Below are 26005 nucleotides of genomic sequence, written 5' to 3' on the forward strand. Positions count from 1 at the left end.
AGAAAACACAGACGTAAGGGGTAAAGCGCGAGCAAACGGAAGAAGAGCGTCTTCTTGAGATTGTGTCAAGATTTTGAGAGCCTGAGGACACACTGCACAGAACTTCATGTGACATATGGAATCCACACATAAACCAGCTTTTCCTGGTGCATTGTCGCAGTAAAACCAAATGCTTTGAACATTTTAAATCCTCTCCTCTCACTTCTGTGACTCTATCCATCCTCATTTGCTTCTGTTTCCTCTGCTCTGTGCCCATCTGCCTCCAACCCCCCATATTTGCAGCTTTCATTCTGACCCTGGATAAAGATGGAGTCCCTCATCTCAAATGGTAATAACTTTGGTCCATATGCACACAGCCATCACAAATTGATTACTGTGTAATGCTGCAAGCACTCCCACTCTCCCTCTATCTCACTCTCTCCCCTCTTCCATCGTGTGATTTTTGCACAAGGCTGACTCCATGTCCAATCTGGCTGCCATTAAACAGCACCCCTGGGTGCATCCCAAACATAAACAGGCACATCCTGAACCCTTCTTCACATGATCCCAGTCTCCTCCTTCTCCCACCATCTTTGTCTACCACTCATTCTAAATCAGCTTCTCCTTCACCTGTTTTACCCTCAACCACTCATTCCCTTTTTATTCTCATTCTAATTATATCATTACATTACCATTTCTATTCTCTCATTAGCATTTTTTGCTATCCCTGTCTCTATTATTCCCCTCTTATTCTTTTTTTCTCTCTCTCTCTTTCTCCATCACCCTCCCTTTTCTCAGCCACAGAATATGTTCCACCTTTTTTGCAGCATATAAACAGACAGTGCCCTTGGGGATCGGTTGGAGAGCTCTGTCTTTGTTTGTGTGCACCCCTAACTAACTCTCCATCTGCAGGGAGCCCAGCCAAGCCCAGCAGTGCAAGACAGATAGCTGGCACCGGCCCAGACTCTTCTCTAGTTGGCCCCAGATCTTCACCCCCGCCTCTCAACTTTTCCTTCCTTCCAGGCTACAGTCTTCCCACAGAGTCGGCTGTCAGCTGCCCTCATGCAGCCAGTAAGGTACTGTGGATGTCCGACCCCTACAATTCCTTTTCCTCCAAGCCTTAAACCAAAATCTGGCTTCCACTTTCAATGGATATTCATCCTTCTCCAAGCCATATGCTGTGGATGTTCGTCGCCGGACTTTTCCTCAAGCTCCATCCTCAGTTAACCCCAGTTTCACCTCCAATACGAGCTCACTTCAGAGACTAAATAACCAATAGCACATTTTCTGTATTTAGTCACATCAAAGAGCCTTCAAAGAGAGAGGAACTTAAGCATTAGCATTAGTTCAAAAACGGAGAGTTTCAATCATGTAATTGCCCAAGGCTGTAACTTAAACCTTGAAAGGAGTTTTAATGTTATATGTTGTTTTTCTTTGCATTTGTTGGTGAGAAACTTCTCTTTATAATAAGAGGCCGTGAGGATGTAACATGAAATACAGTCAAGGAGAGAAATTATGCATGCTGCTTCTATGCACAAAATCGAATCATCAAAGGTGCACTACATTGTCTGCTAAAGCTGAAGTTTTATCCTCCCTGGGCTTCTTCCATCCCCCCTTACAGAGTAAGAAGAGAGATTTTTCACTCACCATTGTCAGGCTCAGACTTCCTGTCATGCTCGGTGTCGGTGAGAGAGAGGGCGGAGTTGGCGCGGCTCGTGAGGCAGGAGCTCTGCTCAGACTTGAGGCCGCGCATCCACATGTGCTGCAGACCGTGAGCAGGAGACGGGTCCACCTCCGGCTCAGTGTCCACGTCCGAGCCCACGCCCAGGGAGTAGGCACGGCTGTGGACATGAGCAACCGGTCCGGAGCACAACGCTTCCTCCTCCTCCTCCTGATGCTGCTGCTGCTGCTGCTGTTGGTGGATGTGGTAGTCTGGGCTCCTCATCTGCCCGGCCTTGCAGAAGTCTAATTCTGGAGGAGGAGGAGGAGGAGGAGGAGGAGGATGATGGAGAGATATGCAGATTGAGAGCTGTAAAGCCTTTAATACCGGCATGTGTTTTTATTTGCTTTAGCAACTAAGCTGACCAGGTGTTTGTTAGCGGGAAGCACTTACAAGCCAAACACTGAACACACCCCAAATTATGTCAAGGGACAGGCTGTTATTTGAGCAAGCATTTATTAAAAGTTTTGCAGCAGAAGTCCAAATCAAAATGCCACCCTCGATTTTTCTTAACCATTTGCAGGGAAGCTATATCCTGTTCATGCTGCCTGATGTGTGTTATTGAGCTCAAGATGTATTGAACTGCTGCTCAAACAGAGCACTGATCTCATCTATATTCTCCTTGGTGGGGTGAAGAGATCAGATAAAGATCAAACCTTATTAATATTGACTCAGACTGAGGGAAAAATTGAGCCTCCTATGCTTTCAGGTATTAGAATGCCCTCCAATCCCAAGTATCAACCAGTTATCTGAGAACATCAGATATACTGTGTTAGTCCTCTGGTTACACTTCAATTCAATTCAATTCAATTGAGTTCTAGTTTTTTTTTTTCCTGCAGAGGCAGTTGAGTAAATTTTCTTCCTCGCCACCTCCTCGAGTTTTCTGTTTAGAATGTATAAATGGAAGTGATGGAGCTGATGTAATTTCAAAGAAATCAAGGGCATAAATTGAAATCTATACAGATACCACTGTAGCCAGGCCACATATATCTACTCCACCGAATGCAGACGAAGCAAGGAAAGACTTCCTCTCCTTCTCACTTAGTGCAGTTAATATTTGTGTTAGGTCAGGTCCTCTGAACACGAACCACAGTGTTTCAATAAAAGCCACAGCCCTGTTGACCACTCCATTGACCAGCGATGTATCCTGCTGTGCCTGTTTGATGGGGTCAAGACCAACTGTGGCTCACATACTGTTCTGCCGGAATTAAACCGGCGCAAGATTGGTCACCGCTACACACTTCTGTTTAGCTCAAATTGGCTGCAAGAGGGCAATTCAGGAGCAAATAGGCTATTTCCTCAAGGTAACATACATGGATCGACTGTGAACTGAAAAGTCATGTAAACATTTTGTTTTGAAACGAATTCATAACACACAAAGAGATTTTAGCAGGTGATTAGAGGGACAATATATTTTCTGAATAACTTCCCATTTCCTGCCATTACAGTTCGCCGCTTCCGACTCATTTCAGCAAAAAATTGACAATTTATGTATTTAACACTACTTTTGCCCAACGTCGTAAGTACTTGTTATAAGCAAATATCTACCAAAACAGTCTGGGTTATAATTTCATTGTAATGCAGTCCTGGATGTTATGGAAGATAAAAACATCTAAATCGTGTTCACCCAAGGGTTTAATTACTGTTACAAGTCCCCCTCACCAAGGCAACCGCACAAGGGCCCCAGATTTACAGGGGCCTTGAAACCATGTGTCAGATGGTTTTGTACTCAATTAACTGACTATTGTTTGGATGCATGCAGCACTGGTGCTCGATATCCACAAATCCACGATAAGGGCCTTTGACTGGCATATTAACTAATATCAAGGCTCTGTATTGTAGAGGTTTCAGTTTTGTGTTTATATCTTAAATACATCTAGATGAACGTGTTAAATCAAATTACCACACAGCAAATGTGGGACCAGGAAGTGCTGTATACTCAAGTTTTGTCTCTCAGGCCACGTTTAGATTGCCGTACCATGTAGTGTGACCTGAGAGGAAGGGCTGCACACACTGATGTGACCTGAAAAAAGTATTTCATCACCCTCTGCATGTTTATCACTTACAAAAATTTTTACTTTACAGCTTATATTCTTCTAAAAAAGTAAAAAAAAAAATGAATTGAATAAGCCAGTAAGGGACAGTGCTCTTTTTAGTAAAAATGTGGATATGACATAATTAGCAGTCGAACAGTAGTGCAGTCTATCAGTACATTAATAATACAACAACTTACATAGAAATTCTCTTTTTGTTCTCAGGCTACCATTATTTTGGAGAACACGATAATCAATTTCATCCTATTTGCTCGACTGATATTAACAGAATTCATAGAGCTGTGTGTTTTTTTTCCCACTTTGTTGTGTCCAAACCCTTGTGTTTACCCTCTTGTTAAAATATATGTATTAAATGGAGTTTAACTTCATGCATTAGGTGGTAAGAAGGTCCGTATATACTCAAATGATTCAGTCCTTGTAAGGCTGTGAATACTTCAAAGATTTATACTGTAACTAATTTCTGGCTTTGTAAACAAAATATTGGAGAGTGCGAATTAATTCATTTGAGTTAATTAACAGGCAAAACTAATTATTTTGGTCAACTCTCTTATGTGCTGGAGATAGATAACAGAGCAGTGGGTCTAGCTGACTGGCTATTCATCTATCAACAGTATCTTTCTAATGGAAAGAGATTTTGGGTAGAGACAGGGCAATGTAGAGCAGAGAAAAAGCTTGATGTGCGATTAAGTGGACAGAGAGGAATTCGTAATATTAGGGAAAATAAACAGCTGGGAGAAGAGAGGAGAAGAGAGGGAAGGAAGGAAGGGAGGAGAGGGCGAGATACGGCAGTTTAAAAGATGAAGGGAAATATGAAGAACATGGGTGGGGAATTAGAAGAGAAACGAACTGTCTGATCTTTGTCAGGAACACCATAATCCATTAAAAATGTCACTGGAGGCAACGTCCCCCCTTAACAGTTGGTTACTTAGGTAGGGTATACTATATATAGCTTCGTTGCCCAAAGATGAACAGATGTGCTTCGCAGAACCGGCTGCCATTGACATTTCAAAGGCCGCTTTGGGGGGTCTTTTGCGCCTTACCATATGACACTGATGGCAGGGGGATGTTGTTTGTGTATGGAAACAGAAAGGCTGAGCAACTGTTGAAAAAACCAGGAGCTCTTTGACACCACAATGCTACGGAAGACATCGAACCAACATGATGAGGACTAACGGCCGTCGATGGGTTGCTGCGCGGCGAACAATACGACAAAATCCATAGCAGGTGGCATTCAAACCATGAAATCCCAAGCGGCATGCTTGTCAGGAGTTGTAACTGTTATGAATGGCTAATGTTGCTTGTTAGCATGGTGGGTAGGTCTTGCAGAGTAGCAGGAGGTTGGGGTGGCGGAAAGAGTATCTATTGATCACGATGAACCCTGCGCAGTGGTCTGCTCCTGAAGAGGTGCGGCTTCTGTCTTAACGCCACACATGACCTGCATAAGGGCCATCCATCACAGCATGCGCTGGCCCATTTCTCCTCCCGTCACCGGCAGGGAAGAATTTTTCGGTGTGTATGTGTCAACGTGCGCCTCTATATGTGCCTATGTCCACCTGTGTTTGTATCTGTGAGTGTGTGTGTAATGAAGGGTGGTGTTCCACCCCAGGTGAGGCCAGAGAGGTTTGGGGTTGACCTACTTTAGCTGTGGGAGAGAAATATCACCTCCGTGGAGAAGAGGTAATTGGCTGCCTCCGACTGTCCTTCTGGCTCATTGTGGACTGTAATAGGTAATTCACATAGGCTCTTTTAAAGACCTCTGTGTGTGTGTGTGTGTGTGTGTGTGTGTGTGTATGTGTGTGTGTGTGTGTGTGTGTGTGCCTATATGTATGTTTCTTTGTGCCTGTATCCATTTGCGACCACATACAGTAACTGTACAAATGTGAACATATATTCAAAGGTAAACACATCCAGCTTAAACATGCAATAAGCGCGGTACCTGGCTGGGCCTGGCTGTAGTTGCTCTGTCTCTCCCGGTGTGACCCGAGGGTGAGGCGTAGCTCATGCGTGTAGTCCGGCAGGGTTTCGCGTGAAGTGTAGGAGCGGTGGTGGGCGCGGCCGTCCTCGCTCTCGTCAGATGAGCTGGTGTAGGACATCTCCATCTCATGGCGCCCCTTAGACAACGGCTGGTAGGGTTTACTGTCCATCTCCTCCATGGCTCAAAGCGCTCCGCTTAGTCACTCAGCACAGCCACAGCACAGAGCACACAGTCTGGAAGCAGGTAGGAAGGTGGAGGGGAAAGGTAGTGAGGACAGCAGGGCAGAAGAGGGATGGGCCATCGGGGGGAAATGAAAGGGAAAGAGGGGATTGAACAGACAGGGTGGAGGAAATATAGCACAAGAAGCCCGTTATTGAGCACAGTGGAACAATATTGCAACATCTGCTCATTTCAATTACAGCAGACATTCATAAACAGTATTTGGCTTCTCTCACTAAAGGTTGCTTCCAAATCAATACACTCAGAAGGGACCGTGATCGTGCCCATTATGTCCGGATGCGTTTGAAGAGAAATTGGCCAAAATCAAACATGGCTCTCTGTTCTGTCAGTTGTGGTTTCTGTTTTCTCGAGCTACTGTACGCTTTATCTCTTTCTTCCAGACAACATTGACAATTTGCAGATAAATCAACAAATTTGGAGCCGAGTCTCACGTCTGTCACTCTCATTAAACACTGTGACTCACGCGATTCTGTGGTAATGACGAAACCCTATTAGACACCAGTCTTTACACTGCCATTGGCCTCCAAAATACAGTAGTGATAAATCAGCTCTTTTAGTTCTGTTCAGCTCATATTCTCTTGTTCTTCTCTCAACCACATCAAAATCTCCTTCTGATAACGTCCGGCGCAATATGCTTATACCGCCATAACTAATGATTGATTGGGACAATGATTAGAGCACAGAAGAAGTGATTAGAAAATACTTCATTCATATTAGCTCTCTTTCAACGTGCCCTGCCCGAGGCCTTTCCAGCCTATTTCCTGCAGATATAAAGCTTCTAAATGGAGCTTGAGAGGGTCATTGCTCATAGAGACAAAGTGCTACGGTATTGACCTCTTCAGGGAGTCCTGTAGTCCATATATCAAAGCCATTAGAGCGTGCCTGCTCAATACCTCAGAGATCTGCAGCACAGGGTGATCACCACTAGTCTGATACAAGTTTACAGCTGACCTTTCTACCACTGCAGTAATGCTTTTATTCCACCTGAAAGACTCCTTCCCGTAGCCCCGAATTCACCCTCCTCATTCCCCACATGCATGCACACGCACAAACCAGTTTGCATGCAAACAAACACACACACACACACGCTCACACAGACCGCCCACTGACCCCTGACAGCAAACAGTCGAAAAATGGGCCAAGTTGCTTGCACACTCATATCTCTCTCTCTCTCTCACTCACACACACACACACACACACACACACACACACACACACACACCCCCTGCAGGAATTATCATAGCACAGATGATCTGTAAAAGCTCTGCACTTGTCTCTCCTGCCATCCATCTCTTGTGTTTTCTCTTGAACAATAAAACAAAGCATAACAATGCCTTTAAAATACATAACCACAATTTGCCTCCAATTATCTTCCAGCAATACTATAACATACTGTAAGCTCCCTGTGACTCGCACACGCACACACTTGTGGTTCCCAGCAATCACGATGCCTTTCATTTTGATTGGCAGGAGTTATTGCAAGGAATCAAAGCCCACTATTATCTCAGCTGCCCTGTCAGAATGGGATTGACTGGTGTCACCTTCTCTCTGGTACGGCAAGGAGCGAGTATGCATTACCCCGCGAGCTCTGAGCTTGCTGCAGGCACTCACTGCTGTCTGTCTCTACAGAGGCTCTCTGTCCCGTTTTATGTCTGTTACATGCTTACATGCAAGAATGAAAGCGTGCAATCCTGCACACGGGAACACATTCATGTTCCCCTGTCATGTGTGTGCACAGACACAGTCCGTCTAGTGAGCATTTTGCTTAGTACAAATAGTCCTGCTTGTATCTTGCATATACTGCACGTCAATACGCAAGCAGTATGTGCAGGATGATGTGAAAATACTGACTGGTTTCCTTTAAAACACACCTCTCTCCTGGTAAATCCCTGCACTTCTTTCCCTCCTCTTTCACCATCCTTCTTTGGTGTACCAGTCCATCTCTGCTCTCCCCCCTCCTTCCCTCCTATCCTCGCTCTTCCTCCCCTACCTTACACGCTTTCCACCCTCCATCTCATCCTCTGAGGCGCCGGCATTTAGAGAAGTAAGCCCGCTAATTCTAGCCCACAGTGGGGTGCCCATTAGGGGGCTTGATTCTTGGTTTTGATGTCAAAACCTGGAGGTTGTTTCCTAGAGCCAAGCTCACTTCAAACAAGACACATGGGCGTTCTGTAGGACAAGTTAGCATGTGCCACCTGAGCTCAACAACAGCCTGGATTTGCAATTTAGGAATGAACACCTGGGGGTGGGGGGTGGGGTGGGGGGGTTACTATTCATAGAAAACACAGGTCAGGCCTGGAAAGGTCTGAGGATGTTGGAATAATTAGCATCATGCTAGGATCAATTTTTAATAGCGGAATCTTCAAAACCTTTACTACAACATTTGTATCATCTCCCCTCATCATTTTTTTATGCATGTGTCAAGCAACACGGTGCACTGAGGGATCCCTCGCTGAAGCTAAGTGCTTAACTGATTGCATGGCTATACTTCCAGTGACTAACAGCTGATCTTAATCATCTCTATGCCAGTGCAAAATATGTAAAATTCATAGAGTTCAATGATTAATGCACTCTACTGTATTAACCACAGTACTGTAGCCTACTGAATGTGTACTCACAGGAATACTCATTTATTGATAGACTGCTGTCATAAAATACAACAATGAAAATAAATTAAAAAAAAAAAGCTGTAAAAATACAGTTGAAAATTTGAGACAGATCTGATGTGAGTTTGTTTGCGCTACAAATTAACAGAGAGTAGTTGGATGCACTGACAAGGTATATGTTATTGTCTGACTTTATTTCTAATTTAAGTCTAATCTATAATTCATCAGTGTGCAATGAACTCTTCACCGCTCGGTCTAAAATTAACACAAAGTGACAACACTGAGTGAAACACACGCATTGCATTACATTGTTATCCCTCCCCCTACTCCCCCCTCCCCTCATCCATTACTAACCCTTTTCTTTCTGTCTCTTATCACTCCCTCTTTCACACACAAACACACTCATACACACATACAACCACGCGGGAGTGGTAATCCACAGCTACACAGTTGCAATAATATCTAATGGGACCCTTCACCCACTTGATCCCCTCCTATCCATCCATTTACTCAGTGCAACCATAGACCAGTGGGCTGTTTTTTTTTTTCCTTTTTTTTTTTGTTGCAAATCTGCTTAGAAAAGTGATAGAGGCTCACATCCACTGTTGCTTTTAAACAGGATTTATGCTCCAAGTCTTCTCCAGAGGGGCGGGGTTCCCTAAGATGTCCAACACCAACAACAATACTGCAAAATGGCACGGCCGTGATCGTCATGTGTGAAGGCAAGGACCATCAGGACAAGTCCAAACTGATTTACACTTTCCAATCTCAAATGAATGCGCTGAAATCATGACAAACAGGAAGAGAGGGCATGCAAAATGGGGGAGGGGGTAAAAAGGAGAGAGGCAGAGAGAGGATTGGGGCCAGGCGGAGGCAGAGAAATTGAGTTTCACATTGGTAAATAAACAACGAGGATGGGGACAGCAGAGTGTCATCCAACAATATTAGCTCCTCAGATTATTGATACAGTATAGTTCCAGGATTATAAATACATTTCCGCCATGCAGAGAAGGTCTTATTTTCATAACAGCCCAGAGACCCCCAGTGAGTAGGGAGCTACTTTCTTTGTTAGCTCTGGCCTTTACACATTTCCAAGAAGCTTGTTTGCACAGAGACGAGCTAATCCCGCTCACTAAACAGGCCTCGCGAAGCCACAGGAATGACGATGAGAAACCTTGAGAACTATATTCATGCTAGAGCATAAACTTGTTGCTGCAGATGCTCCGGAGTGAAGTCATAACAGTCCTGGTGTTGTTTGTAGGTTTTCATTTTGTCTACCGTTACAATGGCTTAATCATCGGAAGGCATGGAGGCGCAGTCTGTAGCTGCAAATGCAGATCCAGGCTACAGGTCCTACGGGAGTAAACAGTGAGCTGTCAGACAAAGATGCCTCTCCTGGAGTGTGTATGTGTGTGTGTGTGTGTGTGTGTGTGTGTGTGTGTGTATGTGTGTGTGTGTGTGTGTGTGCGCGCGTGGAGAGAAAGATAGGGAGGGATAGGCTTAAAAATCTATCTGTTTCATTCGTTAGCAGCACCAAAGCTCCTCAGGCATATGACAGGGATACCTCAGACGAGAGGCCCTGAAGGACCCACAGGACCCTGTTATACCTTAACCACCCTGAAACACAACAAAACAGTACGCCGTCCACTGGGAGCCCTCTGCGCCTGGCGAGAGGAACGAGGGAGGGATGAATGGAGAACGTGGGTAAAGAGAGTGATAGATAATGAGAGATGGAGTGCTCACAGTGAAAATAGGAGGAATTGAAGGATAGAGAGATTGCCAAGTGAGACATGGAGTGATAGAGGGTTTTAATTAGTGGATAAGGGCTAGCTATCTGTAGGCGGCGGCAGCACTCTCGTCACGTAGTTGTGCTTTCATAGCTGACCAAGCCTGAAATCTCTCGCTGCTAATGCCGAGTTTACCAGCAGAACGCATACTGTAGTGTGTACCCACACACACACATACACACACATACACACACATACACACACACAAACACCGACACACACGAGCCCGGACTTCACCACACATACAGTACCCTTGATAAGATGCAGAAGATGAAACACATACGGACCTTCAACCACAAACGGACACACACTCTGTGCCCCGGCGCCTACACACACACTAATGGCATTTAAAACAACACACTTGAACACCAACACACGCCACAAAGAATCAACACAGCCTTTACAGGCTTTCTCCGTACAGACTGGTTACCGTTTGTGCCATTGCAGTGTCTTTACCATTCCTCCCATGATAGCACCCAAGGTTAATGCATGTATGTACAAAGCAAGTCACAGAGGTGATGCGGTAGCCCAGCGACACCGGGTCCGGATGACAGCGTGACCAAGAATCAGAAAAAAAAGTGTGCATGTGTGTGTTTGTCCATGTGCGCAGCAGATCGCTGCTTGTCTTGAGCTGTCGGGAGCTTTGAAATCATCTTGGATCATTTGATCATTTATAGTGAACATGGGTCAAATCCCATATCATCACCGCATGCCTGAGCAGTGTGGAGAAATCCATAAGGTCCTGCACTATTCATACCCTCTGAATGTGGCCTTGAGCAAGGGAGTGGCTAAGCTTTAACTTTTCAAAGGCCGTTTTTATATGTTGACTACAGTTAAAACTTTTCTTCTTTCCTTTAGATCTTGACTAAGGTATAGCTTTTTTCCCCCCCTCTGCTTCACACCAGACTAGTTTTCTTTTCATGATATTCACTTCTGCTCCTTCTCTCTGATCTAAAGCCCTCTGCTGATTCCCCAGAAGAGCCAGGAGCAAACAAAAAAAAAAAAAAAAAAACACAAAAAAGGACAAGAATATGCAACGGTAGACATGCCCCGCATGTGCATTCACATGCACGACACCACATTCACTTGGGAGGGGCACACACGTATTTGACCACAAACACACAGACACACGCACACGGAGCGACAGACACCACCCAAAACCACTTAATCAATATTCCTGACAAGGCAAAGCCTTATTCAACACATTTGATATTCCTCCTCTCTCGCAAAATAAATACATGTCACTGTCCTCCCAGCAGGACTAAAAGGCTGTTCACACTAACTCGCTTTGCAAATAAAGCTTTACATCAAGACTGACAACCTCCTAAGCTCTCAGCATCAGCCACTGCTTGGTAAAAAGCCTCTTTCAATAACGCATTTGACCGCCAAAACCTCCAACACCCAAAGCAAAGCAAAGTGGCAGCATTACAGATGCAGAATTAATTAATAAATCAATGCCATTGATTTCAGAAATAGGGTTTGGTGATTAGTGATTTCAAACAGTATTTGTGGCGCATCTCCTTCATGAGGTTGTTGATTACAGAGAAATGAGTGAGTAAAGAGAATTAGCCCTGCAGAGGACTAGCAGAAAAGATCTACTGGTAGCTGTTGAGCAGCATTGCAGATTGATTTCAGAATGCTAAGTGGGCTAATCTTCCATCTACACCGTTACAATGTGATGCTTGTCACACTGGAAAAACTCAGGAGTACGTGAGAGGAGGAGGATTTTTGTGAGGCTCCCACTCCCAAAGTCCTGAGTGCTCCCTGTGGCTCCTCCCGCGCCTCAGATCTGTTCTCAACCCTCACCTCCTCTCTGATTCGTCTGGCCTCTCGCAGGCTGAGGACACAGATGGCATTCAGCAGGAAAATGCTTCTCAACAAAGAGAGGATCGGCTCCACAAAGGCCGCGGGACTCAGTCGGGAACAAACTGTGGTCCTAGCGGTGCTCTTTTGTGAGCTGATGACAGCGATGGTGCGGGGGCTGAAAACTCTCCATCCTAATGGCTGCTCAGCGTATAGAAAAAAAAAAAACATAAATGCACCTCAAGGTTATGGCATATTGGTTAACCATGCTCTCAGAGAAATACAGAGAATTCAAACATCCGCCAATGAATGTGTGGCTCTTAGAAATCTAAGTGATGTTTTCAGCCCTGAAGGTCTAGCCTCACTTGCAGCCCCTACTGCAAGTGTGAGATGCATATCAGCAAAAAAGAGGAGTCGCAGTTTTCTAGATAAACAAATCATTTATGCTTGAAATCAATAGCACATACTGTAAAGTGTATTTGCAGTTGGGAAATGGCACGGAGTCATTTTAAGCACTTTTCTCTTCAATATCACATACTGTACTGTGCTTTGTTTTTCATTTATCCTGCATCTTATTTTCCATTGCAGCCTTTTCTTTCGAAAAATTTGCTAGGCAAAACTGCATCGGGCATGTCCCTTAACAATTTGCATTTCTCATTTCGCTGCTTGTCAGATGAATCATTGTGTCTTTTGAGCACATTAAAGAGAACAAAATATGAATTTTCCAAACAATTCCTTTTCTAGGCACATCGGGTCGGGATGACATGCAATGCAGGCTGTAAAATCCGGGATTTCAGGATTGTTACATCTGGAGACAACATGTATTAGGTCTGCTTTATTTGAAAAATGGCTGCACACAGCTGCCATGATTTTCTTGGAGTAGATGTTGGGTATTTATTTGCTCAAATCATTTTTCTTTGTGCAGTTTGGCTTGGCATTTTGGCTGGCAATCAGCAGAGAATATGTGTCTCTACAGTTAGAAGTCAATTTGGGCGATGATACGCGTACTTGAAATACATCCCAGAGTTCATGGTGGATCAAGACTCATTCTGAAATTAAACCTTAACAACAAAACAACTCCCTTGCAACATATTGCAAAATATATTGAACTCTGCTTTACTGTACTATATATTGTTCTGTATTGTATAAAACATGGCTTCAAGCAGGGATGCATCAAGCACCATTTTGGAGCTATTCATCTTTTCTATGACTTAATAATTCATGATCATCTCGAAAGTAGAGCTATGAATATTACTGATGATACACATGAGGCTATTTACCAGTCAGTGGGAAATAGATGAACTCGTTTAGAGGGGAGATGTACAGTCACTGTGTTTTATGTTGCTAAGTAAATCACTTCATATGCGTGCAACAAAGAGATGCAGATGCAACTTATTCATATTGAGATATTAATCATGGTTTTGAGGTGCAAATGTAGGTGTATAATGTGTTGCTGATGTTTCACCGTGGGCTAATATGCAGCAGGTATACGTGGTAAACTCACTTCCACTCACGTTGCTAATGTAACTACTGAAGAAACGGTGGGATCAACCATCTTAATGTTGACCAGGCTTTTCAGAATATCTGATGGAATAGATTTGCTTTAAATCCTCCTCAGATTCCCAATTTCCCTGTATTGATTGAGCTGAAGGTGATGCGCTGCCATACATCTTGTCAGTAAAAGCAGGGCCGGCACCGACTCCCTTTGTGTCCTTTGTGTCAACAAAAGCAGGATAAAAATCAACGCAAATATAATGGATTTTAACTTAATTATTTTGACACCAACGCCGAGGCGTGCACTTTGAAGTGAAGGACAATTTATGTGGTAATAAATTGGGGAAGAAACAAAAATTGATTTTTCTTCTTCTAAAGTTGTCCACTGACTTGATTAATAAAAATTTCACGGTGAGAAATGTGTCCCTGTAGGTGTGCATCGGCTTTCTCTCAGTGTGTGTGAGCGAGTGAGCTAGTGTGCCAAGTGTGTGTGTGTGTGTGTGTGTGTGTGTGTGTGTGTGTGTGTGTGTAGAATAGGTGTATGTGTGCCTACTACAATATTACAGTTTATTGTTCTCCACATGTATTGTATACAGAACATGGGGTGGACAAAATAAAATGAACACCAGTATTGTAACAGAATAAAAAGAACATTGTGATGCACAGTGTTTACAGAGGAGATGGAGAAAAAACCAAAGTATACATGTAATTAAACCAGCAACTGATTAGTAAAGTGACAGAAAATGAATTCAAAAATCTATTTTGATAATCGATTGAAAATTAAGCAATTTTTCCAGGAAGTATGACTTTCACTTTCACTGGTTTCCAGCATCTCAAATGTGAATATTATCTGTTGTTTCAGTCCTCTGAGTGAACATCTTTGGGTTTTGGACAGCCGACCGAACAAAACAAGACGTTTGAAGATGTCACCTTGGACTATGGCAACCTGTAACGGACATTTCTTACAATTTGCCGACATTTCATAGCGAATGAAATTTGGTAAAATAACTGATAATGAAAATAATCGTTACTTCCAGCCCGAGCAGAAGCAACACAAGTCCTCCCTGTTACCTTACACTTAAATCATCATCTTTCTGTCTCAGCCCTCTAGCTAGGTGACTTTCCATCAGCATACTCTTCTCCACACACACACACACACACACACACACACACACACACACACACAGAGAGACAGACTCCTCTCGACAAATTAATCTCATATTTTAAAGAGAAGTAGAGTGGGCTTGACCAGTAAGCCTCTAGTGGCTCTGATCATTCTGTCTTCTGACTAGAATTTGAAAGGGGGTGGGTGGGGGGGTTGAAGGTGTAGGAGTGTGAAGGGAGGCTGTGATTGCATTTTCACAATACAAATCTCACATAACACCCTGCTCCTTATTCAACCGAGTATAGTTCCTGACTCTTGCCTATAGCCCAATGGAAGAAGACAAGAAAGAATAGAGGGCTGGAGATGCCAGTGGAGACATAGCCAAACACTTGAAAGAAGAACGCCTCGGGCATATCTGTATGTACCAGTGTGTGTGTGTGTGTGTGTGTGTGTGTGTGTGTGTGTGTGTGTGTGTGTGTGTGTTTACAGCACAATTTTGGTTTTGATTCAATTTCTGTCCCTCTCTGTGTTGCTGTTGGTCCCGCTTTTGGTTTCAACACTAAAATAAACAGTATTGTATTTGGATAATTTATCGTAAGGAAAAAACAGATAGAGGGGACTTGCATGGTTTTCACAAAAAAAAAAAAAAAAAAAAAGCTTAGCAAAAGAAAAATATTTTAATTTAGGAAAAGCTACACAGTGGAAAAAGATAAGAGAAAGCATATATATATATCAGGCTCGTTAATAAAAAAGATCTATAATCCAAAACCTAATATGTTACGTTGGAAAGAAATTCTATTAATTATGAAACACGTATGAGTAACAAATCAAAGACTACACAGTCCTCAGAAGAGTTCATCATTTCAAAAACATGATACCGCTCGTTTCTAAAACTGCTGTCACTGTCTTTGTAAGAACGATGGTGATGAGTTGGACCAAAGCTTTTCTTATTCACTGCTGATTATCTGTAAACATGTTATGCTAAGTGCATTAAGTGCAAGCACTGGGCCTACACTGCCATACCAGAGTTTTATAGGGTAATTTGGTGATATTGTATTGCTTCCGTATTTCACTTTCTTTTTTTTTTTCTTTTTTTTTTTTTAAATGGCATTGCTGGCAGTTTCTTTACTGCAGAGGCCGACCACAGTCGAATGAATAGAGGAAACGCTAATTAGCACTGCAGGATTTGTTAAACAATTCCTCTTGAGGATGGAGCAGCATTGCAGCAACAAGGTAAATATTTGAAGTTGTACAATGGTTACATCTCTGGGTGTGTGTGTGTGTGTGTGTGTGTGTGTGTGTGTGTGTGTGTGTGTGTGTGTGTGTGTGTGTGCATTAGTGTGCAAATCTAGTGGTCCAGCAGTCTGATAACCCAACTTGCACGGGTTCTTTTATTCGGAAATTATCAGCCATTACATTCTCCCCCATATGACGGACATGGAGAGAGGGGGGGGGGGGGGGGGGGGGGATAAAAACTCGCACTGGGCGTCATATCTATCGTCTGAGAGTTGAAACTCTGAGTGCAGCACTAAGTGTTGTACTCAGGATTATAAACAACATCAATGTGTATTTCACATTGTCCCCCTCACTAATTCATGACCCCAATTTTATTAAGGAAATTTAGTTTTGCAGAGAACTTGTGGGGCAGAAGGGAAGTGTGTAAGCGATTCCATGGGAAAAAGTAGCATTACAGTGCCAGGGGCTACTGCATTCCTGGAATGAAAATTCATAAATAATGCAGGGCTGGATAACAAAAAGAACTCCCCCGCTGTCTCGCACAGCACTGCGCTATCCAAAGGCCAAGCAATATCACTCAAATCTCAGAAAAACACAAATTATTAGACACAAGTAAAGATTTTTTTTTTTTGTTAGGGCTTTCTTGACTCAGGACAATGGGATCTGCTGACAGCCAGGGCAAAATGCCAGTATTCTAACAATTGGCAATTCGGGCTTAAATTGTCAGGAAGTTGCACTGAAATAATGATGGGACTCCAAGCCAAGGAGCTGAGCAGCTTCTTTAGATTTCCAAAATGCCACATGCACTACCAGCTTAACAATAACAAGTCTGAAATTTAAAAAAAAGAAAAAAAAAAGAAAAAGTGGAGTGTGCAACACCGCTGACCACTGACTGCTGCTCAGGGGAAACCAGAGTGCGTCGGCACAAGTTGAAATGTAAAACCCTGAATATCTGAATGATTGATAAATCATGTGGTTAGCTGGTTGACTGACAGAAATGCCAATGCCTTATCAGTGGCATGTGCACAGCATATAATTGGTGGAGTGACATTTCAATTCAAAGACCTGTCCTCTAATTATGAAGGCGTTGCCATAATGGGTGTGCCATTTAAAATATGCACTTAATCACTGTTCATCACCACCTCCAGTGCAGCAGCCCTGCAGGGCCTTAAAAAACATCCACATGTGGACAACAAGCTTACACACACACACACACACTTCACCAGGCAATAGTATGAACAGCCCCCTGCTATAACACACCGTCCATCAACACTACAGTAAAGTACAGTGGGAGAAATCAACACAGAATTACAATCATCAACCTCCCCAGATTCCATACATCTACATCATCTCCATTGTCTATGTGCATGTGACTGTAAGTGTGTGTGTGTGTGTGTCGGTGTATTTGTGTGTGGAAGAGACTGGGAGAGGGTGTGTGTATTATCTAACCTCCATGCACAGATGCTCTCTATTAATCACATAGAGCTAAGACAGACTGCCGCATTTTTATCATCTCTATCAATAATGTGCGAGCCGAGGAAGAATTAAGCTCGGTGCCCGCATCATTGTGAGCAGTGTCAGGTAGGGCAGTGACACACACACACACACACACACACACACACACACACACACACACACACACACACACACACACACACATAATGCTAAACTGACAGAACACAATGCATTCAAGTGTGTGGGCTTGTAATTAAAGCTGTTGTTTTTTTGTTTTTTGTTTTTTTTGTTTTTTTTTGGATCTTAAAATAATATGGTAGAGAGCAGGTGAGCCTGATGGGTGGAACAATCCAAACATCAATACAGTTCTCTGAAAGATGTGTACAGTGGCTGGAGGAGTAGTGCATTAGATCCATGTATTAGACATATTGACAAATCGTAGTTTCTGATTACAATGCATTTGCATTTTCAAATGAAAGGTATATAGCTCCTTTCCCATTCCCTCAGCCAAGTGGAGCAAGATTAACAAACCATGCAGGAAAAGTATGGTATGCCTTTTCTCACTAATGGAAGAATATATTCAGACAATTACTCAGAAATATTTATTATTAATTTATTTGTTTGTGCTTATTTTCAATTATTTATTTATTGGAAATGTGCCTTCAGTGGTCTACTCCAGGCAATTATTTATAATCTGCTGTGAAGGAGAGGAGTGAGGAGGTCTAATTTAATTCTATCGGAGCATATCCATCCTGGTGCAATTTGCGCTGCCTTCACAATAATTATGATTTATCAGAATGAATTTGCTGCTGTTAATTATTTACCCTAACACACTTTAAACGCTACCCATGTGAAATAAATAAATAAATAAATAAACATCTCGCAGTTCAATAATTCAGCTGAGGAATGGCTGCAACAGCTGCAGCGTCAATCCAGGAAGGGCAGAAGTTGAAATGTATGAGAAGTAAGAATGTATCAGCAGAATGCAGAGGGTCACAGTGTTGAGATGTGTCCTGACGTGCCTGTTGGACCTGTGGTGGTGGAGATAGTTTAATGTCCAGCCCGGGCCCCGGTAAGCGGCGTTGATGTTGGGAGACAGAAGGCACGCGTCAGAGAGATCTATACCCCCTGGATCTCCGGTGGCCCTGTTGGCATCATTAGGCTACCTTAGCGCTGATGGAGATGGAGTGGACGAGCCAGAACTGGAGCAACAACAAAAAAAATAAAACAACAACATAAAAAAAAAAAAAAAAAACAACTCAAGGCTGCGAGCGTTGCTGGAGCAAAACGAATATGACACTTGATCACATGAAGCCGGCAGGTCTGCAGCTACTGTACTCTACCTGAAGGATCAGTATTTAGACTGGTTGTCAAAGAGACCGGCTTGTATAAAGTCTGCATCCATACGCTTCAAAGGAGGCGCACTGATTTTCATAAAACCGCACCACACACACACACATACACAAGCACATACACTCTCTCTAAATCTACCTCTCTCCCCTCTGCCTCTCTCTCTCTCACGCGCACACACACACACACCGCAACACTGCACAGCCCATCTGAACAGCTGATAATAACCATTTCCTGTGAACTCACGTTGTCTCAGCATCCGATCCTCGTTTAGCCAAGCAACATTGTAGCCGATCTCTCTCCCCCCCCCCCCCCCCCCCCCTCCCTCAACGAGCCCACTAAAGGCCAGAACTGAGCGTGCCGCTTACCTTTCCGACGTAAAGCCATTCCTTTAGTCCGATTCCATGCTATAAGAACCCTGCAAATGCTGAAGAGTGTGCAATCCCCCCGGTAGAAATGTCGAGTCGAGACGCGGTTCTCCGGCTAAAATGTGGATGAGGCACCTCTTCCCTCTCTGTGTGCCTGCTGGTCTGGGTTTCGAAGGCGGCGGTGCTGATGCTGATGATGCTCGTCTCTCAAATGCCGATAGAGGACGACGCAAGGAAAAGTGCGGGGAGGAATGGGATCTCCTCTCGGGGGCTGTAGCTCCGCTGTGCTGTGTGTGTGTATGTGTGTGTGTGTGTGTGTGTATGTGTGACAGGGAGCCCGGCGCGGTGCGTTTAGCCGCAGTTGAACCCAAGGTGGCTGACGGGTTGATGCTGTTGCTGGTTGAGGCTCGGTGCCGCTATAACAGCATCCCCGGATCATACCACCGCGCGGAGGAGAAGGGGGTGTGGCACAGACCGGCCACAGACACAAGCGCGCACAGCCTCTCTCTCGTCAGGAGGTCGTCTGGATCACTAGTTAGACTCATTCAGGTGATGCCATATGGCTGCTCTGTTGTCCTGTGCTGGAATGCTGACTCATTAATGAGGCCAAAATGGGGGAAAGTTTTGGAGGCTATTTTCTGCCAGTGCTGCTGCTCTGGTAACACTCAGGGCAGCATATTTCCAAAAAAAAAGCTCCTGGAAAATTTTGTGTGAGAACGAATGAACTGCACAGTTCATAATTTTCCATATTATAAAAGCGAGTTACAAGTGATACAGTGGCTCTTTTATTGTTAGGAGCGATCGCTTAAGTCTCAGATGATTAAAAGCAAAGCAAATATGGTCCTTACAATGCTGTGCATATGAAGAGAAGATGGAATCTGACACTAATTTATTGCAGCGGTGGGCCTGGTTTATGATAACACCTGCATATCATCTCACAAGATCTGTTTTTCTTCTGCTAAATTAGCCACCTAATGATTCTGACCTGTGCTCTTATGTGTGATATGGCGGTGTGGGTATTTACAGCCAGTCAGTAGCTGGTACAAACAACTTGTGAATGACAGGGGTTCTAATGATGCAGTTTATTATTTCCCCAAAGCACGGTACGCGTGGGGCTACAAACAACCATTTTGACAGCTGCTTCAGTCTATCTGCCTTTCAGCCTGTCTTGCCATATCCCCAACACAACACAGCAGTATGCAGCTTTTATCAACAATAGGTTTTGGCACTTTCGCTCAGTTTCACCACTGGTTTTCTCTAAATGGAGGCTGCGAGTCAAGCAGTTGCAGGGAGAGAATTAAATGATCCAAGGGAGAACAGTGAGGGAAAAGGTCTTGAGGGCCAAGTTTGTTTGATAACACTGTGCCTCTCTGACGTAGAGATAATCGCCGTGTTTGTCATCTGGGTGTGAGGTTGTCAATATGTGGCTGCCAGGGTGTTGCGAGAGGCTGCTTTCTTGGAACAATGACCGCAGAAGACTGTAATGGATTTTGATCAAGGATCCGAAGACCTCTGGAGTTTGTGAACCGACAGCCCCGCGCCGGAGAACTATTTCTGCGACTCCATGTTTGCCTGCAGAGTCCTAATGGCAGGCACATTACACCTCCAGCAGCTGGGCAAAAGCTGTTTTAAAAGAGCAGTTCCTCTTCTGCCCGACACATCTCACTGAGACATCTCCTTGACAACCAGCTCAATGCAGAGATTTGAAATGTCACAGTGTTTTACTGTGATTCTTTTTTATCATTATGGTCTACAGAGGAGAGATAATAGATGTGGAGAGGGGAGGAGTGCTGGTCTTGCTATAAGAGAGACATAGCTCTCACATATTAGGCCAAAAAACATGGAAAATAGAAATTGAAAGTAACATTTCATATCTAGCTAGAGAATATGTCTTTGAGAGCACTGCTATGTATCTACAGTATGGGGCTGTCATGGTAAGGGAAGTTTGTGGAGGAAACCCAGTCGACATTTTATCTGATAATTAGCATCATTAGAGCCACAAATGCTCTATAGAGCTGGTCAGAGTGCATTTCAGACATCAGTTGCATTACATCTGATGTCATCAGATTAGAATGTAAACTGCATTAAAATGATATAACCTAATTAAACAGTATCTCATCTGGCAAAGAAAGAAATGTCAGTGGAAACAAATGGGAGAGCCCCATCTCCATAAGACCATGTTTGCTGATCCAATTATTCCTGCCCTATTTGGATAACATGCAAGCACAGCTGAGCGTATAGGGAGGAAAGGGGAGCACAGAGGTGGATTTAGAGTTGGTACTCCATAAAAGCGATGTGAGAGGGAAAGCTACTGTTGCTGTGATGAATGCTAAAATGGAGTCTGGGGAGAATAACCGGGATGGGAAGATGTCCGTGGTTCTGATATCCCGACTTTTTCTCCCCTGCTTGTAAGCAACTCAAACTCATTCCGTGTGACACATCTGTTAAAAACCTGAGGAGCCGGGATATGGTACACTCTACATAGTGCCATGAGACAAGAGATAGTTCCATAATGCATCCACACCTTAATGCTACTTCAAGCCTTAGCTGTAATATTGGATTTTAAGTATCCCTGCACTACTTAACTTCACAGCTGGAGGCAGTTTCCGTGAGCAATATTTAGCCTTGTACATGCAAACTGCAAAGCCAACACAGTTTTTCTCCTCGGAACTCAGTGTTCCTTGTAGGCTGTGATCGATTGGCCGGTGATCAATCCTTCCACTATGGAACACAAGGTGGTTGTAGCATGCTGTAACTAGAAACTAACAATTATCCTTTCAATACTTTTGCTCCACTTCTTTTTTGCTGATTTTCTTGATATCTCCCCTTTTATTTCCCTCTCCATCTCCGTCCTCCTGACCACGTCTTCATCTAAAAGCTTTTCCTCTTCCCCAAACTCCCCCTCCACCGCCTCCTCCTCAATCCTTCCGCCTAGCTCCATCCCTCTCCAGGGTGACGTTGCTGAAGGGGTTTCTCTCATTCAGTAATGAGGGATCTTGGATCAATGCTATGAACAATGCTCACCAGCTACACCAGCGATACACTCTTATTCTGCCCCTGCGGTGGATGCCTGTTCTCCAGGGGTGTTAAGAGTTAACTAGGGTATTCTTTCTCCAGAAGGGTGTTAGGGATGTGCTCCATCACTCTTTTCCTCTGTTCTCCACCAGCGCTCCGGCTCCACCCATCCAGCCATGCAGCTTGAGTGTCTCACAAGAGACAGTGCCAACCGTTTATTGAAATCTTTTTTTAAATGACAGAGCTATGACCTTTCCTATGCACAAGCTCCACAACCATAAATTCTCACAGATTTCATTTTACATTTCCTCCAAGCATTTGCAACCAAATTACACCTCCACAGCCTTCAACCTATGGGCAAGGATCCAGCATTTTCATCTTCAATTATTGCTTCATTTTTTTTTTTACTTTCAGGTGGTACTTTAGCACTTTTGGAGGCAGATAAGTGTTTTGGAAGTGCTAAAAAGGGCGGTATAATCTGTCTCCAAAAACACATACATTTTGACAGCAGTTTCAAAGGCTGTCCCTTTCTAAGCCCGTCATCGATATCTCATCAGAAAAAGGGGAAAGGAAAGAAAAGAAGCAAGCATGGAGAGGTATCTATTGATTCATCACCAACAGTAAGAGCCCTAATGTATGAGCGATGTGAACCAGTTTCAAAGTGTTGACAGATGAAACAGCTATATAACCTCACCTCCATGACACATTCTCCTTCAAGCCTTTCTCTCATAATTAGTCATATCCCTGAAAGGGCATGACATTAATAAATTCTACATTAAATCCACATGTATAAACTGAGGAGGATTTGAAAGAAAGCAATATTTTTAACCAGCGCTGCTGTGACATTCAATAGGTGGTGAAGAGCGACTTAAGATTGCACTACAGAGGACACGCATTGATACAGACGAGGACATCACTGCATCAAAGACAAGCAGCAAGCACATGATACAGGAATTATTGATTTATAAGGCATATCTTTATCCTTACAGTATGCATGAAAGTGAAGAGAACATCAAGAGCATCTCTCAATCACCTTGAGCAATGGATTCAAGTCTTTGTTCTGAGCTTAAACAAAGCACCAACACACACTCATGCATGCACTTTTTGGTCTCCAAACCAGGGCTAAAAAAAATGCTTTTTACTTCGGACCCCTAAAATCTAAGGATTGTTCCCATAAGGATCAAAGTGTATGTGTATGTTTCAGGGGCTTTTGTATTTAAGTGTGAGTAGTCCTGAGTGCTTTCCTCAGTCTGTGCAAAAAGCCCTCAGATACCGAATGCCACCCTAAAGCATGGGCACTTCTCCTCTTCTCCTTTTATCACCGTACACTTCTTGCTCTCGCTACCCTGCTTACCTGTGACAGGAGCGCCTTTCAAACGCACCTCATTGCATTTCAAACGCCAGTGACTCCCACTCCCGTTTCCAAGACTCCCACACACATACGTACACGCACGCAGCTGTCAGCTGCCCAAATACTGTATATCCCCTGGCCTTCTCTCCCACCCCTTCCTGAACTAACTCCTCCACAACCTCTAGTTGTTGAGAAAATAATATTTTATGCATGCCACAGCAGCCCACACACAGATACAGCTTATGAAAGACATACCGAACCTGCTTTCCTGCCAACATTTGTGTGCGTGTCGTGCATGTCTCTGTCTGTCTTCATGTATATTTGTGTACAGCTTGTTTTTATATGGTAAATTAAAATATACCTAAATGATCTTGTGATCTTGTTCTTGTGTTTTAATGCAAAAGCCATAGCATATTGCTTGTTTTGCAGCATCCGAGGGATCAATATACATTATGTAAATACTCCGTCTCTAAAACTTAAAGGTGCAAAAGGCCAGAAGAGTCTAGTTTTGGCTTAGGTATCCCGTTCTCAGGAGAATTAATCACAGCAACGGAATCGGTCTGCCTACATACCTAAGCATTTGTCAGAGCAGGAGAGGACAGAGTACAATGAATTTGCATCTGTTTGAAGTGGTATTATTAATTCATGCCAATGAGACTTTACATAAGGGAAACTGAGTGAAATTTGAAGTGGGGTGGGGGGAGTCCCAGTAAGCACAGGGACTGTTTGATCTTGTTATGTCTTCTTGTTCTTGTTCTGCTTGTGGAAACTATAATGTTGTCCAAGCATCTTTATGTTTAGGTGCCCCATATTGACTGAGCCCCTTGGGAACAACAGGGCTGGTATAAGCACGGGCCTATCTTATTTAATCAGCGTGTGTTGAGCTAAATGACAAGCTATTATCACCGGCCACCCGTTGACTGCTGCTCAGCTTCTCAAACAGCCAAAGCAAAAGGTCAAACACTGATAATGAGTAGACAGAAAGAGCTATTCCTAATTAGACATGAATGTAAAATCTGAATGGAAATTAGGCTGGTATGCACAGGCAAGAGATTCAGCATGCTCATCTGGCAATTTATTTCAGCTGTACTCAATATGTACTCTTCTTTCTGTTTTTTTTTTTTTTGTGTTTCAACAGGTGCCCATGAGTGCGTGTGTGTGTGTGTGTGTGAATGTATTTTACAAGAGTGTGTGTCTACATTCATATTCAGGCATCCACAGGGTGAACTTGTTGATGTAACTGAATGTGTATAAGGTTGCAAGTGCACGTGATATTCCACGTGTGTGTGAGTGTGTGTGTGTGTGTGAGTGTGTGTGAGTGTGGCACTGGTACCCATGGGTAGCCCGTGCATATGCTGGCACAGCTATTTCCCCTCAGAGTAGGGACGCGGGGTGGTGTTGGGGTGGTGTTGGGGTGGTGACAAATATACTGGTGGCACATTATCAGCAGCAACACAAACACAGGCTGGCAGTGTCCCAGCTGTTAAAAAGGGTCTTTATTTGTGTATGTGTGTGACTCTATGTGTTTGAATCAAGGGGAGAGAAGCACAGAGGGGTAGTGCCAAGTAGGGAGGATTTGCCTTCAGGGAGAAGGGTAATTACATGAGAGCAAACAGAAGATAAAAAATATTAATGGTATTACTGGTCAGCGGGGTGCTGTCCTTGCTGTGTCCTGGAGACACATATCAAGCATATTCTGGTGTTGATTTAAATCTTCTGTACAACAAATACTATAATTCCACACTCCGTTTCCTTCCCGTTTCTACATGATCTAATAAAGCCGTCAATGCATACCGAGAAAAAGCAGCCATCTTTCAACCAGAGGACCTACACTCAAGCCCAAGTGACAGCAAGGATTTACCTTGCTTAAGTGTCCTTGAGCATTTTACTTAATCCCCACCGGCTCTGGGGACACTGTTGTGGTGCTAACCTGTGCTCCCAGGCCGTCTGTGGAGGCAAGTGGAACATGAATTTACCCTTCAGGACCCTGAGCTTCAACAGGAACAGCAATGCACTGCTATCAGTGTATTGCTCTGTCCATGGTGCTGAAATCCAGCAGTAAAATTCCAGACACAAGTTGCATCCTCATTCCATACCACATGCTAATTGTAACAGGTTTTCAGTATGCAGTGGATTTACACTGGAGAAGTGCTGAAATTAAGAATACTCAAAGATAACACTATGCATACTAAATTCTCTTGTATTCAAGTGTGCTGTTGATGGGCTATACTAACCCACAATGCAATGCACAAATGAAATGGAGGAGCTACTCACAGCTGGGAAAAATTAAACCAAATTGCACATAGTAGACACACAAACAATCAATTTTAAAGAATATAAAATCAAGTAGAAGCAATAGTACATGCTGACCCACAGGACTTAGAACCGTCCCCTCTTTATATTTCCATTGTGAGATGACACAATTGCTGTGAGCGTGAGCACACAAACTGTTAGTGTAGATAACAGT

The 26005-nt window shown here is 43.6% G+C and overlaps 1 protein-coding gene across 1 annotated transcript in view; it reads right to left on the reverse strand.

Moving 5' to 3' along the window:
• tenm1 (teneurin transmembrane protein 1) overlaps positions 1 to 19577 on the reverse strand; it is a 165828-nt gene extending 146251 nt beyond the window's left edge. The window contains exons 1-3 of the mRNA XM_023395930.2: positions 19173 to 19577; positions 5690 to 5961; positions 1627 to 1950 (exon numbers count right to left, since the gene is read on the reverse strand). Coding sequence (XP_023251698.1) covers positions 1627 to 1950; positions 5690 to 5906 — 541 coding nt within the window. The 5' untranslated portion in view covers positions 5907 to 5961; positions 19173 to 19577. The remainder of the gene's footprint in view (positions 1 to 1626; positions 1951 to 5689; positions 5962 to 19172) is intronic.
• Positions 19578 to 26005: the final 6428 nt, after the last annotated feature.

Source organism: Seriola lalandi, unplaced genomic scaffold, assembly GCF_002814215.2.
Source record: "Seriola lalandi dorsalis isolate HSWRI2012SDOR001 ecotype SW California unplaced genomic scaffold, Sedor1 jcf7180002054971, whole genome shotgun sequence".
Lineage (NCBI taxonomy): Eukaryota > Metazoa > Chordata > Actinopteri > Carangiformes > Carangidae > Seriola > Seriola lalandi.